This window comes from Tachyglossus aculeatus, chromosome 14 (assembly GCF_015852505.1).
Source record: "Tachyglossus aculeatus isolate mTacAcu1 chromosome 14, mTacAcu1.pri, whole genome shotgun sequence".
In the NCBI taxonomy this organism is placed as follows: domain Eukaryota; kingdom Metazoa; phylum Chordata; class Mammalia; order Monotremata; family Tachyglossidae; genus Tachyglossus; species Tachyglossus aculeatus.
In genome coordinates this window covers 1,142,750-1,157,574 of record NC_052079.1, presented here as the reverse complement: position 1 = coordinate 1,157,574, position 14,825 = coordinate 1,142,750, and the positions used below count along the sequence as shown (strand labels likewise).

General features: G+C 48.2%; 1 protein-coding gene across 1 annotated transcript in view; it reads right to left on the bottom strand.

Moving 5' to 3' along the window:
- Positions 1-12,844, bottom strand: part of ARMH4 (armadillo like helical domain containing 4) — a 64,573-nt gene extending 51,729 nt beyond the window's left edge. Inside the window, exons 1-3 of the mRNA XM_038756701.1 lie at positions 12,802-12,844; positions 12,538-12,601; positions 715-882 (exon numbers count right to left, since the gene is read on the bottom strand). Of these exons, the coding sequence (XP_038612629.1) occupies positions 715-882; positions 12,538-12,601; positions 12,802-12,844 (275 nt within the window). The remainder of the gene's footprint in view (positions 1-714; positions 883-12,537; positions 12,602-12,801) is intronic.
- Positions 12,845-14,825: the final 1,981 nt, after the last annotated feature.

The following is a 14,825-nucleotide window of genomic DNA, read 5'->3' as shown; positions in this document are numbered from 1 at the left end:
GTAACCAAAAACAGCGCTTAGAACAGTGCTTTGCACATAGTAAGCGCTTAATAAATGCCATTATTATTATTATTATTATTATTATTACTGGAAGAAGCTGAAGGGGAATGGAAGGCTGGGGGTGTTGGAGGGGACTGGAGGGGGTGGGAGGGGGTTGGAAGGGGTGGGAGGGAGTTGGAGGGGTGGGAGGGGGCGGGAGGGGGTTGGGGGAGGTTGGAGGGGGTGGGAAGGAGTTGGGAGGGGATTGGGGGAATAGGGGGAGGCTGGAGGGAGTGGGAGGAGGTGGGAGGGGGTTGGGGGAATGGGGGGAGGTTGGAGGGGGTGGGAGGGATTTGGAGGGGGTTGGGGGTGGGAGGGGGTTGGGGAGAGCGTAGGGGGGTAGGTTGGAGGGGTTGGAGGGACTGTGTTCCCCGGCGTGGGCAAGGGCAGATAATCCGTAGTGTCTGAACTTGGCTGTGGGGGTGTGGGGCGAGGGGAGAAGCAAACAAAGGAGGGTCCCGGCGCCCACAGGCGGGGCCCCGGGGGGCGGGGGGGGGGGTCCCAGGCCGGGCAGGGCCCCGGGACCCCGGGGCAGGGGGAGGCAGGGGGCAGGGCATCCCGGCAAGGCCTGGCACCCCCCCATCTGTCCGGGGAGGGGGAGGGGCCGCCCCCCCCCCCCCCCCCCATCCTTCCCATCCCCCCGCGCCCCGCCATCCTCCCCCCATCCCCCGGTACCTGGCGGCGGGCCGTGCCTTCCGCGGGGGCCCAGCCCTCTGCAGGACGCTGCGTCCCCGCTCGGGGCTCGGCCGGGAGAAGGGAAGCAGGAGGCAGCGGGAGGAGGAGGAGGACGAGGACGAGGAGGAGGAGGGAGGACCGTGCCGGCCCCCGCCCTCAGCCCCGCATCTAAGGCCACAGGCTCAGGACCCTCCCTCCGCCCAACCTGCCCCAACGACGCCCCAACCCACTCCTCCTCCTCCTGCCCCTGTTCCTCCTGATTCCCTCCTCCTCTTCCTGCCCCTGTTCCTCCTGATTCCCCCCTCCTCCTCCTGATTCCCTCTCCTCTTGATTCCTTCCTCCTTCTCCTCCTGATTCCCTCCTCCTGCCCCTGTTCCTCCTGATTCTCTCCTCCTCCTCGATTCCCTCCTCCTGCCCCTGTTCCTCCTGATTCTCTCCTCCTCCTCGATTCCCTTCTCCTGATTCCCTCCTCCTCCTGCCCCTGTTCCTCCTGAATCCCACCTTCTCCTCCTCTTGATTCCCTCCTCCTCTTCCTGCCCCTGTTCCTCCTGATTCCCTTCTCCTCCTCCTCTTGATTACCTCCTCCTCCTGCCCGTTTCTTCTGATTCCCTCCTCCTCCTCCTGATTCCCTCCTCCTCCTCTTACCCCTGTTCCTCCTGATTCCCTCCTCCTTCCCCTCCTGATTCCCTCCTGATTCCCTCCTCCTTCCCTCCTCCTTCCCCTCCTGATTCCCTCCTGATTCCCTCCTCCTGATTCCCTCCTCCTCCTCCTCCTCCTGCCCCTGTTCCTCCTGATTCCCTCCTCCTCCTCCTGCTGCCCTCCCTTCTCTCCTCCCTCCTGCTCGGCCTCTTGGGGCCCCTCCTCCTGTGCCTCTTACTCCCTCCCCTTCTCAATCAGTCAATCAATGGTTTCATTGAGTGCTTATTCCATTCATCCAATCGTATTGACTGAGCGCTTACTATGTGCACAGAACTGTACCAAGCGCTTGGGAAAGTACAATACAGCAACAAAGAGTGACACTGCTGCCCACAACGAGCTCACAATCTAGTCGGGGGGACACAGACATCAACAATACATGTGCTTACTATGTGCAGAGCACTGTACGAAGAGTTTGGGAGAGGACAATGCAAAAGAGTTGTCAGGTTCCAGTTCCACGCCCACCATGACCACCTGTGCTCCTCCAACGTGGAAAGAGCCCGGGCTTTGGAGTCAGAGGTCAAGGGTTCAAATCCCAGTTCTGCCAACTTTCAGCTGTGTGACTTTGGGCAAGCCACTTAACTTCTCTGGGCCTCAGTTACCTCATCTGTAAAATGGGGATTAAAACCGTGAGCCCCCCGTGGGACAACCTGATCACCGTGAAACCTCCCCAGTGCTTAGAACAGTGCTTTGCACATAGTAAGCACTTAACAAATGCCATCATTATTATTCTTATCTCCTCCTCCTGCTCCTCTTTCTCTTCCTCTCCTGTTCCTGTGCCCCTCCTGTTCCTCCTCCTCCTACTCCCCTTCTCCTTTCCTGTGCCCCTCCTGTTCCTCCTCCTCCTCCTCCCCTTCTCCTTCCTCCTCTTGATCCCACTCCTGCTCCTCCTCACCTTCTCCTATGTCCCTCCTGCTTCTCCTCTTCCTGCCGTCCTATGCCCCTCTTTTCCACCACTTCTCGTCTTTTTTTTGAATGGCATTTGTTAAGCGCTTCCTATGTGCCAAGCACTGTTCTAAGCGCTGCACCCTCTTCCCTCCAGCTTCTCTTCCCCCTTTTCCCTCCCTTCTCTTTTCCCTCTCCTCCTTCTGCTTTCACACCTCCTCCTTCTCCTCTCCTCCTCTTTCCTATTTCTCTCCTTCTCCTAGCTCCCAATTTTCCCGAGTATGTAGAATAACTGTTCCCTCCGTTATTCCCTAGGAGGCGATGGATGCCTGCGTATTAAACGTTTTGCCCACAACCTTGAGAGAATCAGTGGGCGTGCTTCTTTAAGAGAAGGAAACTATTGTGCGCAAAGCTGAGTGGATAGAAAGTCTTGGCCCTTCCTTCAGGAAACTAACACTCTGGTGCTTTTTTTATAGCATTGCTTAAGCGCTTACCATGTGCCAGGCGCTGTACTAAGCACTGGGGTAGATACAAGCTTAGCAGGTTGTGTGTGTGTGTGTCTCTCTCTCCTTCTCTCTCTCAGATCGAGAATGAGCCCAGGAGTCAGAAAAGCCAGAGTCTAGACCGACTTCTGCCCCAGGTCTGCTGGGCGATCTCGGGCCCGAGCCTCAGTTTTCCCACCTGTACAATGAGGACAATAAACCCTGCCTCCTTCGACTCCACAGGGATGTTGTGAGAGCAAAATGAGATAAGCAATGTGAGAGCACTGTAGGGAGATCAACATGCCAAACACATTCAAAATATTGCTACCCTCACTACAATCACACTCCTGCTTATGATCCTGAGAGACCCTCAGTGGCCATGTAAAAGCAGGCCATGCTGGCCATAGTTACATAGGAGAATAATAATAATAATTATAATATAATGACGGCATTTATTAAGCGCTTACTATGTGCAAAGCACTGTTCTAAGCGCTGGGGAGGTTACAAGGTGATCAGGTTGTCCCACGGGGGGCTCACAATCTTAATCCTCATTTTACAGATGAGGTAACTGAGGCCCAGAGAAGTGAAGTGAGTTGCCCAAAGTCACACAGCTGACAATTGGCAGAGCCGGGATTTGAACCCACGATCTCTGATCTCTGTTGTTAAGCACCCACTACGTGGCAAGCACTGTATAAAGCACTGGAGTGGATACAAGCAAATTAGGTTGGCGAAGTAGGCCTTTCAGAGACATTATGGCTGAAAAACCCATATTATTATTATTATTAGCATTTATTAAGCATTTGCTATACACCAAGTACTGTGTAAAACTCTGGGGTGGATACAGGATGATCAGATAAATCACCCTGTCTCCCACACGGAGCTCCTCAGCTTGTTGTGGGTAGGAAACGTGTCTACCAACTCTGTTATACCGTACTCTCCCAAGTGCTTAATACAGTACTCTGCACACAGTAAGCGCTCAATAAATACCACTGATTGACCGGGAGAGTGGTAGCTCATTGGGGGCAGGGAACATGTCTACCAACTGCTATATTGAACTCTCCCAGTCACTTAGTAGAGGACTCTGCGACGGTAAAAGCTCAATAAACATGACTGATCGATCGATGGTCTTAATGGGGGAGAACGAGGATCCGATCTGAGGCCCAGAGAGGTTAAGTAACTTGCCCTAGGTAACACAGCAGGACAGGGGCAGAGTCGGGATTAGAATCCAGGTCCTCTGACCTAGTTCACACTGCCATCCCCCAATCCCCTCAGAGTAATGTCAAGCATTACCCGAGGTTGCCCTGGGCAACCCAGATAACAGTGTGGGGGCTAGGTACCACCGGCCCATGGGCAAGCCCCACTTGTTCCCAACCCCCGCCTCCGGCGCTTAGAACAGTGCTTGGCATATAGTAAGCGCTTAACAAGTACCATAATTATTATTATCCCTGCTCCCCAAGCACACTGCCAGCCAGCGGAGATGCCCAGCCCCGCCCCCGTATCCCGGGCAAAATGGTGAAATGTTTTTGGCCTTCTCCCACCATTCGGAGAAACGCAGGTGTCGGGTTATTTTCTCAGCGGAGTCTCTAACCTCCTGGGCTTTTAACAGAGGATTAGCCCAATGGTGAACCGTGGCAGGAAGTAAGCAGCATACCCATATTTTTCCCTCAGAAGTTAATTCTGCTCCTCCCCAACTCAGAATCCTTTTCAGTGGCCCCTTAGTATCGATTAGTGTTCGATTATTTAACTGTGTCATCCTGATACCGTCATATACCTATCTAGCTATTTCCTTGTTCTCCTCCTGCTCCCACTGTAAATCATTTTACCTGTCTCTATATGTTGCCAACTTGTACTTCCCAAGCGCTTAGTACAGTGCTCTGCACACAGTAAGTGCTCAATAAATACGATTGATTGATTGATTGATTCTCCCCCTCCTACTAACTCCGTGAGCCCCATGTGGGACCTGGTTATCTGTTGTTGTTTTTTAATGGTATTTGTTAAACGCTTACTATGTGTCAGATATTGTACTAAGGGCTGGGGTAGATACAAGCTAATCAGGTCGGACACAGTCCATGTCCCACTTGGGGTTCACAGCCTTAATCCCCCATTTTACATCTGAGGGAACTGAACTTCTCACTCTGCTTATTCTGTATCTACCCCAGCGCTTAGTACAGTGCTCGGCACATAGTAAGCGCGCAACAAATACCACAGTTCTGAAACACAACTGGGCCAGGAACGAATCCAGAAAAAGTTACAACTCTCTTTGGCCTCTTTACCAAATCATGTAGCCTGTCTGTCTCTCCCATTAGAGTATGAACTCTTTGGGGTTTCTCTCTGTGTCTTTTAACTCGATTTTACTCTCCCAAGCCCTTGCGTACATCATCATCATCATCATCAATCGTATTTATTGAGCGCTTACTGTGTGCAGAGCACTGTACTAAGCGCTTGGGAAGTACAAGTTGGCAACATCTAGAGACAGTCCCTACCAACAGTGGGCTCACAGTCTAAAAGGGGGAGACAGAGAACAAAACCAAACATACTAACAGAATAAAATAGATAGAATAGATATGTACAAGTAAAATAAATAAATAAATAGAGTGATAAATATGTACAAACATATTTACAGGGTACAGCACCGTAATAGCTCCATCCAATGCTTGGCTGCAGGAGGCACTCAATACAGCGCTCCGCACACACAGTAGTTGTTTAATAAATACCACCGATGGATAAATTCAGCCACTGCCCGCTTTCCTCTGTTTCAATTCCCTCTGGGGACCCTTTGCATACAGCTTTACTCTATGATGGCATTCACACACAGAGACAGAAGCCCAGGCTAAAGAAAAAATATCATTCCCCACCGCCTGCTGAAAACGCACACATCGGTGGTAATGAATGCGAAAATGTATCTGAACTTTTCCCGAAATAACACGCTGAGAAAATTACACAAAGGTTCACTGTTTAAAAGCAAAACATCTGCCATCTATCCTTTCTCCGAAATGTTCCTCTGCCCTATTTAGCAGAATAAAAATGTTCTCTGGATACTTATTGAGGAGTTTAAAAATAGGAAGGAGCTCCCTCCCTGGGCTAGGGGTGGGGGCGGTTGCTATTCACAACAAAGCATTTCAGTAGTGGGGTGGGACCACTGGAGTCTGCAGGCAGCGGGGTGGATTCGAACCCTCCTCCCTGGGTCTGGTGGCGGGGGGCGGTTGAAGCTCCCCCCTCCCCCTGGCTCAGGGGTCAAGCCCTGGCGGGTTTGCGGGCCTGGCTGGCACCATGAAAGGAGCGGGTTGGCGGAGGTCTCCTGGGAGTCAGAAGGTCATGGGTTCGAATTCCGCTCTGCCACTTGTCTGGTGTGAGACCTTGCGCAAATCGGTTCACTTCCCTGTGCCTCAGTTCCCTCATCTGTAAAATGGGGATTAAGACTGCGAGCCTGGTGCGAGATAGGGGCTGATTTGCTTGTATCCACGCCCCCCCAGACACACACAACTAGTGCTTAGTACAGTGCCCGGCACATAGTAAGCACTATTTATTTATTTATTTTACTTGTACATATTTATTCTATTTATTTTATTTTAATATGTTCCTCACCGTGCCTCATTCTCGCCTGTCCCGCCATCGACCCCCGGCCCATGTCCTCCCCCGGGCCTGGAATGCCCCCAATCCCTCTGCCCATCCGCCAAGCTAGCTCTCTTCCTCCCTTCAAGGCCCTACTGAGAGCTCACCTCCTCCAGGAGGCCTTCCCAGACTGAGCCCCTTCCTTCCTCTCCCCCTCGTCCCCCTCTCCATCCCCCCATATTACCTCCTTCCCTTCCCCACAGCACCTGTATATATGTATATATGTTTGTACATATTTATTACTCTATTTATTTATTTTACTTGTACATATCTATTCTATTTATTTTATTTTGTTAGTATGTTTGGTTTTGTTCTGTTGTCTGTCTCCCCCTTCTAGACTGTGAGCCCGCTGTTGGGTAGGGACCGTCTCTGTATGTTGCCAACTTGGACTTCCCAAGTGCTTAGTACAGTGCTCTGCACACAGTAAGCCCACTGTTGGGTAGGGACCGTCTCTATATCTTGCCAACTTGTACTTCCCAAGCGCTTAGTCCAGTGCTTTGCACACAGTAAGCGTGCAATAAATATGATTGAATGAATGAAAGTGCTCAATAAATACTATTGAATGAATGAATGAATGAATTTAACAAATTCCACTATTATTATTATTATTATTATTATTATTATTATTATTATTATGCCATCGTCATTGGATTTGGGCACAGGCCGGCTGGGGCAGAGAGGAGACCAGAAACTCTTACTTTAAGTGTAATTAATGTACCACCACCCTGCAATGCTTATAATAATAAGAACTCTGGCATTTGTTAAGTGCTTATAACATGCCAAGTACTGTACTAAGTGCTGGAGTATAGACAAGATAAGACATAAGGCTCACAGTATAAGTAGAAGGGAGCAGGGGTATTGAATTCTTATATTACAGATGAGGGAACTGAGGCACAGAAAAGTTAAGTGACTGGCGTAAAAACTCTGGCATTTGTTAAGCGCTTATTACATGCCAAGTACTGTACTAAGTGCTGGAGTATAGACAAGATAAGACATAAGGCTCACAGTATAATTAGAAGGGAGCACGGGTATTGCAGATGAGGGAACTGAGGCACAGAAAAGTTAAGTGACCGGCCTAAAAACTCTGGCATTTGTTATGCGCTTATTACATGCCAAGTACTGTACTAAGTGCTGGAGTATAGACAGGATAAGACATAAGGCTCACAGTATAATTAGAAGGGAGCACGGGTATTGCAGATGGGGGAACTGAGGCACAAGAAAGTTAAGTGACCGGCCTAAAAACTCTGGCATTTGTTAAGCGCTTATTACATGCCAAGTACTGTACTAAAGTGCTGGAGTATAGACAAGATAAGACATAAGGCTCACAGTATAATTAGAAGGGAGCACGGGTATTGCAGATGAGGGAACTGAGGCACAGAAAAGTTAAGTGACCGGCCTAAAAACTCTGGCATTTGTTATGCGCTTATTACATGCCAAGTACTGTACTAAGTGCTGGAGTATAGACAGGATAAGACATAAGGCTCACAGTATAATTAGAAGGGAGCACGGGTATTGCAGATGAGGGAACTGAGGCACAGAAAAGTTAAGTGACTGACCTAAATTCTCACAGCAGAAGAGTGGCGGGGCAGGGATTAAGAACCAGGACCCTCTTTCCACTAGGCCATGCTTATCTTTCGTGGAGTCGCTCATTAAGTATTTATCAGTTTTGCTTTGTCGGATCATTTCTTTCCCTCCGTGGCCCGAGTCAGCCTTCTGTGGACCAAGGCGTAAGTGAGTTAATGTGCCTATTAATAATAATGATGGTATTTGTTAAGCGCTTACTATGTACAAAGCACTACTAACTATGGGCCAGGCACTGTTCTAGATGCCAGGGAAGGAGCCAGATAATGAGAACAGACACAATTCCTGCCCCAATCAGTCCTCACAGTCGGCCTCAGGTGGAGGGAACACAACCGCAGAGCCAAACCAGTAAAAGAACACCACCACAAACAGTAAGTGCTGGAGGGCTGTTCAAGTGGGGAAAGTGAGGACCAGAGAGGTTAAGAGACCTCACACAGCAGGCCTGTGGTAGAGAAGACAGAGATTAGCAGACAGGGAGAGGCAGAGAAAAGGAAAGGGTGGCAGACCCACACATTCATTCATTCATTCAATTGTATTTATTGAGCGCTTACTGTGTGCAGAGCACTGTACTAAGCGCTTGGGAAGTACAAGTCGTCAACATATAGAGACAGTCCCTACCCAACAATGGGCTCACAGTCTAGAAGGGGGAGACAGACAGCAAAACAAAACGTGTAGACAGGTGTCAAAGTCGTCAGAACAAACAGAATTAAAGCTAAAACATCTTAATTAAAATAAATTAAATTAAAGCTTAACATCTCTACCTCTAAGTTTCCTCACAGTAAAAAGAGGATTCAATACCTCCCTCCTACTTAGACTGCGAGTGCTATAAGGGACCTGATTATCTTGCAATAATAATAATAATAATGGTATTTATTAAGCACTTTCTACGTGCAAAGCACTGTTGTAAGCGCTGGGGAGGTTACAAGGTGATCAGGTTGTCCAACAGGGGCTCACGGTCTTAATCCCCATTTGACAGATGAGGTGACTGAGGCCCAGAGAAGCGAAGTGACTTGCCCAAAGTCACACAGCTGACAACTGGCAGAGCCAGGATTTGAACCCGGGCTCTTTCCACCGAGCCGCGCTGCTTCTTGTGCCACCCGAGTGCTTGGCACAGAGTGCTTAATAAATACCATCACTATTGGATCCGTCGGTCACCGGAGCTTCAAGGAAACGCGGAGAGGAGCCGGCAAAGTGCGAGGCATATGGGGACATGAAGCAACTCCCTTTCGTGACTTTTCGCTTCCCGGCTAGGAAATGACTAATTCACTGTTTACTGCTCTAATGGTACGGAACTTTGCCCAAATAAAGGAATTTTTGGCCCTTCCCAAATACGCTAAAGAAGAGAGCCAAGATGACTAGGAAGAGCAGCGCAGTGTAGAGCGGTGCAGAGAGCGCGATCTTCCTTCTGCTCCTTGGTTTTAGCGCCAAAAAACAACTCCCATCACAGTCTTCCGACTGGCTCCACCGCCATTTGGCTTTTGGGCAAAATCTTCACCGGGTGGGGTGTTCATTTGCACAATCGAAGTGTTGGTTGCTGCTTCCCCAAGAAATCCGCTATATGTCTGCTGTGCGGCCTTGGGCAAGTCACTTAATAATAATAATAATAATATTTTTTAGACTGTGAGCCCACTACTGTGAGCCCACTGTTGGGTAGGGACTGTCTCTATATGTTGCCAATTTGTACTTCCCAAGCGCTTAGTACAGTGCTCTGCACACAGTAAGTGCTCAATAAATACGATTGATGATGATGGTAATAATAATAATGGCATTTATTAAGCGCTTACTATGTGCAAAGCACTGTTCTAAGCGCTGGGGAGGTTACAAGGTGATCAGGTTGTCCCACGGGGCGCTCACAGTCTTAATCCCCATTTTACAGATGTGAGGCCCAGAGAATCACTCAATCAATCGTATTTATTGAGCGCTTACTGTGTGCAGAGCACTGTACTAAGCGCTTAACTTTTCTGCGCCCCAGTCACCTCATCTACAAAATGGAGATTGCATCCTCCTCCCTCTTAGGCTAAGAGCCCCACGTGGGACAGGGATTTTGCCCAACCTAAGTTGTCCGTACCTCAGTGCTTAGAACGGTGGTTGGCACATAGTAGTGACTTGCCCAAGGTCACACAACTGACAATTGGCGGAGCTGGGATTTGAACCCGTGACCTCTGACTCCAAAGCTCAGGCTCTTTCCACTGAGACACGCTGCTTCTCTAGTTGATCCCATCCTCCTCATCTTACCTCATCTCCATCCCCCTCATCTTACCTCCTTCCCTTCCCCACAGCACCTGTATATATGTATATATGTTTGTACATGTTCATTACTCTATTTATTTATTTATTTTACTTGTACATATCTATTCTATTTATTTTATTTTGTTAGTATGTTTGGTTTAGTTCTCTGTCTCCCCCTTCTAGACTGTGAGCCCACTGTTGGGTAGGGACCGTCTCTAGATGTTGCCAACTTGGACTTCCCAAGTGCTTAGTACAGTGCTCTGCACACAGTAAGCGCTCAATAAATACGATTGATTGATTGATTGATTGACAGAGCATGGGCTTGGGTGTCGGAAGGTCGTGGGTTCTAATCCTATTTATTTTATGTTGTTAATATGTTTTGTTTTGTTGTCTGTCTCCCCCTTCTAGACTGTGAGCCCACTGTTGGGTAGGGACTGTCTCTAGATGTTGCCAATTTGGACTCCCCAAGCGCTTAGTCCAGTGCTCTGCACACAGTAAGTGCTCAATAAATACGATTGATTGATTGATTGAATAGTAAGCGCTGAGCAAGTACCAGAATTATGATTTTTGAATTATTATTATTGTTATTAAAGGGGAGTGCCTCCAAATAGAATATTCTTCGACCTCACTAGCAACTTGTCTTCTGTTCTACTTCCCAAGATGTCTGAGGGCTTTGGAAAACCGGTCAAGGGAGTGTGGATGGTTCTCCAGGAGGCCTTCCCAGACTAAGCCCCCCTTTTCCTCTGATCTCATTCATTCATTCAATCGTATTTATTGAGCGCTTACTATGTGCAGAGCACTGTACTAAGTGCTTGGGAAGTCCAAGTTGGCAACATATAGAGACGGTCCCTACCCAACAGTGGGCTCACAGTCTAGAAGGGGGAGACAGAGAACAAAACAAAACATATTAACAAAATAAAATCAATAGAATACATATGTACAAATAAAATAGAGTAATAAATACGTACAAACATATATACAGGTGGTGTGGGGAGGGGAAAGAGGTAAGGCGGGGGGGATAGGGAAGGGGAGGAGGGGGAGAGGAAGGAGGGGGCTCAGTGTGGGAAGGCCTCCTGGAGGAGGTGAGCTCTCAGTAGGGTTTTGAAGGGCGGATGATGATGATGATGGCACTTGTTAAGCGCTTACTACGTGCAGAGCACTGTTCTAAGCGCTGGGGGGGATACAAGGTGATCAACTTGTCCCACGTGGGGCTCACAGTCTTAATCCCCATTTTACAGATGAGGGAACTGAGGCTCAGAGAAGTTAAGTGACTTGCCCAAGGTCACACAGCAGACGTGGCAGAGTCGGTATTCGAACCCATGACCTCTGACTCCGAAGCCCGTGCTCTTTCCACTGAGCCACGGGCCAAGGGGATGATGTGGGCCGGGGGTCGACGGCGGGACAGGCGAGAAGGGGTAGGGACTGTGTCCAACCTAATTTGCTCGTATCCACCCGGTCGCTGAGTACGGTGTCTGACACCTAGTAAGTACTTAACAAATACCACAATTATTATTATTATTGTTATTATTATTAGACGAAGTTCTACAGAAGTAGTGTGCCCTAAAGTTAAGGCCGTGGGCCTGCTGTTGCCTGCTGTGCGACTTTGTTCCGGTCGCTTTCCTTCTCTGTGCCTCAGTTTCTTCATCTGCAAAACGGGGATTCAATTAGCCTATTCTCCCCCTCTACTGAAACCGCGAGTCCCACTTGGAACAGGGAAAATGTCCGACCTGATTAACTTTTATCTCATGGAGAAGCAGCGTGGGCTAGTGGCTAGAGTCCGGGCCTGGGAATCAGAAGGTCATGGGTTCTAATCCCAGCTCAGCCACCTGTCCGCTGTGTGACCTTGGGCAAGTCACTTCACTTCTCTGGGCCTCAATTCCCTCACCTGTAAAATGGGGATGGAGAATGTGAGCCCCAATCGGGTTCAACCCGATTTGCAGCGTGGCTCAGTGGAAAGAGCCCGGGCTTCGGAGTCAGAGGTCATGGGTTCGAATCCTGGCTCTGCCACATGCCTGCTGGGTGACATTGGGCAAGTCACTTAACTTCTCTGAGCCTCAGTTCCCTCATCTGTAAAAGGGGGATGAAGACTGTGAACCCCACGTGGGACAACCTGATCACCTTGTATCCCCCCAGCGCTTAGAACAGTGCTTTGCACATAGTAAGCACTTAATAAATGCCATTATTATTATTATTATTATAGCCACCCCAGCCTGGCAACATAGTAAGCGCTTAGCAAATGCCAAAATTGTTATTATTACTATCTCCCCGCAATGCTTCCAATGGGGCTTGACACATTGTCAGCGCTTAGCAAATGCCACAGTAATAATAATAGAACTACATTCTCCAGCAATTTTCAAGGCAGAGAAACTCGAAGGAGGAACCTTTATTTTTAGGGCTGACAGCTGGGGCAGGGGAGAAGAAGGCAATATCTTAGCACAGAATTCCTGGAAGCCTAGGCGAATAAATACGATTGATGATGAACCTAGAAGAAAAGTGCAGGGCAGCCTGAGAAAGAGGGCCATTAACCTGTGGTCGGCCTGGAAGTTTCATCATTTCAGACAAATGGGGGAGAAGATGGACGAACCCCCTTTCAAATAAATACTTTTTAGCAGGACGGTGGTGATGAGAATGTTTTTAACAACCATGTGGGCTTCTAGGATAGTCCCCGGTGCTTTCATTCATTCTTTCAATCGTATTACTCTATTTATTTATTTATTTTACTTGTACATATCTATTCTATTTATTTTATTTTGTTAGTATGTTTGGTTTTGTTCTCTGTCTCCCCCTTCTAGACTGTGAGCCCACTGTTGGGTAGGGACTTTATATGTTGCCAATTTGTACTTCCCAAGCGCTTAGTGCAGTGCTCTGCACACAGTAAGCGCTCAATAAATACGATTGATGATGATGATGATCGTTTACTGCGTGCAGAGCACTGTACTGAGCGCTTGGGAAGTACAAGTTGGCAACATATAGAGACGGTCCCTACCCGACAACGGGCTCACAGTCTAGAAGGGGGTTCCAAACCCTTTGCTTGGGACCGGGGGGGAAAAAAACCCCACTCGCAGCTAAGATTTTAGCAAATATTTGTCCTTCTCTACAGTGCTTCAGTTGCCAGCGTGGATGTAAGCAACAGTTGGATCAACCGATTTTCCCTTAATATTTCCTTCTTTCCTTCGGTTCGCTGGTTCCTGACTCAGTCTCTCTGGGAATAGTTCCCCTCATTTATGTTATTAAAGAAGTATTTATAGTCTCCATCGTCTGGTTGAACATTGCCATCTGTTTTCACACACCCTCCCCACTTAGAAACGTAGCTTGGAAAATCGAGCTACATCGTGGGAGCGATGATTATGATTAAATAAATATCTCTGTGCTCAAGGAAACATGAATTAGGAATCACTTGGCTCGGCAGCCTTTATTCACCCCTCCCTCAGCCCTGAAGAGCTTGCGTACAAAGCAATAATTTATATTTATCTCATCAATCGCATTTATTGAGCCCTTACTGTGTGCAGAGCACTGTACTAAGCGCTTAATTTATATCCATCATCCCCTCTAGACTGTAAACTCACTGTGGACATGGAATGCATCTACCAACTCTGCTATATTGTACTCTCCCAAGCGCTTAGTACAGTGCTCTTCCCCCTTCTAGACTGTGAGCCCGTTGTTGGGTAGGGACCGTCTCTATATGTTGCCGACTTGTACTTCCCAAGCGCTTAGTACAGTGCTCTGCACACAGTAAGCGCTCAATACGACTGAATGAATGAAATGCTCGACACACAGGAAGCTCTCAATAAATGCTATGGATTGATTAATTCTCTGGCATATTTTAAATGACCTGCCTTCTCCAAACAATATTTTCTATACCCTTGAGTAATAATAATAATAATGGCATTTATTAAGCACTTAGCATGTGCAAGGCACTGTTTTAAGCGCCGGGGAGGTCACAAGATGATCGGGTTGTCCCACAGGGGGCTCACAGTCTTAATCCCCATTTTCTATACCCTTGAATAATAATAATAATAATAATAATGGCATTTATTAAGCACTTACTATGTGCAAAGACACTGTTTTAAGCGCCAGGGAGGTTACAGGGTGATTGGGTTGTCCCACAGGGGGCTCACAGTCTTAATCCCCATTTTACAGATGAGGGAACTGAGGCACAGAGAAGTGAAGTGACTCACCCAAAGTCACACAGCTGACAGGACTGTGAGCCCGTTGTTGGGTAGGGACCGTCCCTATATGTTGCCAACTTGTACTTCCCAAGCGCTCAGTACAGTGCTCTGCACACAGTAAGCACTCAATAAATACAATTGAATGAATGAATTGGCAGAGCCGGGATGAACCCATGACCAATGACTCCAAAGCCCGGGCTCTTTCCACTGAGCCACGCTGCTTCAACACTTGAAGAACAGTATTTATTCAATGAGCGATACTTTTCCATTTATTGACATTATAATGATGATGTACGTGAGCTCTAAAGCTGGCAAATATATGATGTTTTCCAAACGGGATCCGATGATCCCTTCTCATTAGCCAAAAAAAGTCTCAGCTCCTGGACCCTCCCTACCTGCTTCTCTAAAGGTTATAAAACAACTCCCTTCCCGTTGCTGCTAGTTTGATTTTATTCAG